Source organism: Lytechinus pictus, chromosome 3 (assembly GCF_037042905.1).
Source record: "Lytechinus pictus isolate F3 Inbred chromosome 3, Lp3.0, whole genome shotgun sequence".
NCBI classification, from domain to species: domain Eukaryota; kingdom Metazoa; phylum Echinodermata; class Echinoidea; order Temnopleuroida; family Toxopneustidae; genus Lytechinus; species Lytechinus pictus.
Genome location: NC_087247.1, coordinates 60,990,082 through 60,994,290, shown reverse-complemented (window position 1 = coordinate 60,994,290; position 4,209 = coordinate 60,990,082). Strand labels below are relative to the sequence as shown.

Here is a 4,209-nt window from a genome sequence, read left to right as displayed (position 1 = left end):
GCTGTGAGACATTCTCTATGCTCAAAATCTGTGCTAAGGATCTGTCTCAAATACTACAAAAACAATAATCCATTTGACCCTACCATTAATAATAATAATAATAATACAGGTATATTTACCCAGGGAAGCCGCTTCAGTTCCGAAAACTGTTCTCCCAGCGGGCCCTGCTATTATTATTACCCCGGCTTTAGCTGGGCTGCCTAGGCGCTCAAAGCATTCAAGGAATTTCTTCCTACCGGGTACCCATTCATCTCACCTGGGTTGAGTGCAGCACAGTGTGGATAAATTTCTTGCTGAAGGAAATTACGCCATGGCTGGGATTCGAACCCACGACCCTCTGTTTCAAAGTCCGAAGACTAATCCACTGGGCCACAACGCTCCACCATTCTTGAGCAGTGAACTAAAAACTAACAGGTGGCCTTATTTACCCCACTCTCCCCTACATGCTTCAGTTCAATAAAGTTTAAATTTATAATTTGTGGTAGATTTTTTATCTGTTTAACGCATTTAGATATTTGAAGAAAGAATGTATTCAAAAGTTAAAATTTGACATTTCTAAACTTTGTTTTGCAGAAGTTTGCCAGGGAAGAACATGAAAGAGGAAATCAGCAGGAGGAAATCAGCAGGAGCAAATCATCATATCACTGACAGAATTGATATATATCCATGGCCAAATCAACTCCTACAAAAGCACCACACAAATCTGATAAAGCACGTAAGAAGAAGAAAATGGCATTGCCCCGAAGAATATTGCGAATTCTAGAAAGTGGCAAGAGAGTTCATTTCCAGAATGTCAGCCTGAGTAAGAAAAGGCAGATGTGCATAAATCACTATGTACCAGTTTGTGATATAGCAGTCGCAAATGCTATAGATAATCGACAAAAGAAAACTGTAACACCATACTCCAAACCAGCCCATGGGAAAGGAAACAAATCAGACACAAGTGTTACTGAGAAACTACCTTCTACAGAGCATACATGTAATTTAAGACCTGGTAATGTATCAGTATTGGAAACAAGCAAGAGAAATGACAATCCTAGTATTTCTTGGGCAAACAATGAAAGGACTGGTGTCTCAAATGAAAAAGATAATCCTCGTAAGGAAGTTGTTGCTTTAGACTGTGAAATGGTAGGATTGGGACCAAAAGGACGATTCAGTGCACTAGCCAGATGCAGTATTGTAGATCACAGTGGCAATATTCTCTATGATACGTATGTAAAACCAGCTGAGCCTATCACAGACTACCGGACGAAGTGGAGTGGAATCCGACCGTGTAATATGGTAAATGCAGTAACTTTTAAAGAAGCTCAGGAGCATGTTAAGAATGTTCTCAAAGATAAGATTGTTGTTGGTCATGCAGTCTGGAACGATTTCCAGGTACTCAGATTTTCCCATCCTGCGAACAATGTAAGAGACACCAGTAGGTGCAAGTCGTTAGCAGAAATATGTGGCAGTAAATGCACACCAGGTCATCGTAGCCTCAAATCACTCGCTAAATATCTCCTTGGTATTGATATACAAAAAGGTGAACATTCATCTGTAGAAGATGCAAGAGCAGCTATGGATTTGTACAAGCTGGTAGAGGAGAAGTGGGAGGAAGAAATTCAGTCAATTTTCCCTGATCAAGATTTTAGGACATGTTTTCTTGATGATCATTTCTGGCCCGAAGACCTCATATAAGGAAAGCAATTATGTAACTGTATTACAAAAATGTATTACTTCTAATTTAGCCTCATTAATCTTTATGATGTGTGGTGTTATATTTAAATACAGTTAATATCAGCTGGACTTGAGTGCAACATCAAATATAATTAATAATTGTGTGCAACAGAATCATATTGGTCTGAGTCTTTAGATGAGGTCAATGTGTCTGTTTTTAGGGCAATATTTGATGTTTCCCGAAAGTAGAGCCAGTCAATATTTTTATTATCCAAATCAGACATCTAGAGAAAAATCAAGAAATTTTGTATTTTACACTTTATGTATTGGGTTTTTTTTTGTCATGTTTATATCAGGGCTGTTCCATAAAATAGTAAACCTTTTGGTCAAAATTTCAAAATCCTACAAACAGAACAAATTAGGTATCACTTGAAAGCTAAGACACTGAAAGAAATAATTTCAAACAATGTATCGTTTCATTTTGGCAAGGCATTGAAGTCATCATAGCAACAAAATAGAATTTTACTTATTTTAAAAGGTCAAGTTTGCAACAAATTTTAAACCTTATATATAAGCTTTGAAATAATCAAAGTTGGATGTTGTCCAAGTTGTTATTATGTCAGGTTTCTAAAAAATAAGTTAGGTTTTTTCTATTTTTCTTATATTTTTTAGACCAAATATATCAAAAGCAGGCACTTTCAAATGTACGTCCGACCCCTTTTCACATACACTTTTTTTCTTACAAGCAAAACAAAAGCAGACAAATTTTCCCAAAGTCAGATGCAAAGCAAGCTTGGTTTGTTTAATATATACACCAGATGGTAGCTCACCACTAGTCCGGGATTTCAAGTTAAGTGGGGGTCGACCCCCTGTACGTCCGACCCCTTTGAAACTTTTTTTATGAAGTTATCTTGCACTGCTTAGATGTTTTTTGCAAAAGTTTAATATCATTACTCATATCAATCTTTCAAAATTGAATACAAATTTCAATTTCAACCTAGTTTAATAACAATGACCTTTTTTGTATTTTCTTCACCCAACAAATACTGGGGGCAAAAATCACCTTCCATCTTTAACATTTTGCATGATAATTCTTTAACACACCTTGATATCGTTGTATAGTTTTATCGTTTTTTTCTTTGAAGTCTTGCACAAGTTTTGAGACCAATTTCACAAAAAATACCACACATTTTTGACAATATGTAGATTTTTATATGATGATATCATCTTTTAAAAATTCTGATTTATTTGTGTTTTGTGTGCATATTCAATGGAAACTGCCTTCCTTCACCTCAAATTATCACAGAACAATGAATTTAGTGGTAATTATGACTGAATAATAGCTTGCAGGAAATTAAAAAAGAAAATCAAAATTAAAAACATACAAATACATGATAAATTTAATAAACAAAGAAGTTCCATATAAAAGAAGAAATTACACCTTCCCCTCAATCTCAGGTACAGCAATTACCCCTCTATAGGAAATAGATCTGCCAATTTGCTATAATTATACATGGATGTCTAGACTATTCTACTTTTGCCTATAGGGGCGTAAGTTATGAAAATGTGAAGGGTTATTCATTTCATTTTGACTTGTTCTCATTTCTTATTTTCTGCATCAACATTGTTCACACTTGTTACAAATGATCCTTGGTTGATACCATGTGTGTGTTGATGAGGTCAAAGGTCATCTAGGGGTCAAAAGGTCAAAAGATAAGAGGCCATTCAGTCATTTTTTGACAGATTTTTTTTTAATTAATTTTTTTTTGCATCAATATTGTTCAAACTTGAAACACAATATCAGTGGGTAATACAATTTTGTTGTTGATCAAGATGATAATTTCTAAGGTTATTTAGGGGTCGAAAGGTCACTTTTTCTCATTTTGTTATTTCAAGCTTTCTAGGGGTCAAAAGTTAACTTTCGATACCGGTAGTTTTTTGTGTGCATCAATTGTATTCAAACTTGGAACAAGTTATCAGTGGGTAGTACCACATATTTGTTAAAGAGGATGGAGAGGTCAAATGTCAAATGACATATTTCTGCATTAATTTTGCTCAAACTTGGAACAAAATGATCAGTGGGAAAGATTACATGTGTTCTTGAGGATAGAGAGATCAAAGGTCATCTAGGGGTCAAAAGGTCATATTGCATGTTTTATTGATTGCAACATCAGTGAAGACTCATGGTTCGTAACCCACCTTGTTTAAACAAAGTTTGTAACAGGATAAGTTTTTTAATGTTGAAGAAATTCTTTGTCATTTCTTTTGCAAACCATTAAAAAAAATACATTTTACTTGAATTTTAACAGTAAAAAATATCCTGCATTGTGTGAATAGTTGTGTGTTTCATTATTGATGTGATCTAAAAATGTAGATATCAAAATGGAAACAGTTTAACCCCACTGACTCATTTGTAATAGATATAAGGAGCATTTTGCTTGACTGGAAGAAAATCAGTATGGGGGTCGGACGTACACTGTCCGAATGCATGTCAACTTTAATCAAGCATAACTCTTCACCAGCATCAGGTTCATTTGCTAATTCTGTCTT

The 4,209-nt window shown here is 34.9% G+C and overlaps 1 protein-coding gene across 1 annotated transcript; it reads left to right on the top strand.

Annotated features, from left to right (window-relative positions):
• Window positions 1-578: 578 nt before the first annotated feature.
• Window positions 579-3,978, top strand: LOC129255443 (uncharacterized). Its single transcript, XM_064097515.1, has one exon. The coding sequence runs from the start codon at window positions 667-669 to the stop codon at window positions 1,678-1,680; it is 1,014 nt and encodes a 337-aa protein (XP_063953585.1). The 5' UTR covers window positions 579-666; the 3' UTR covers window positions 1,681-3,978.
• Window positions 3,979-4,209: the final 231 nt, after the last annotated feature.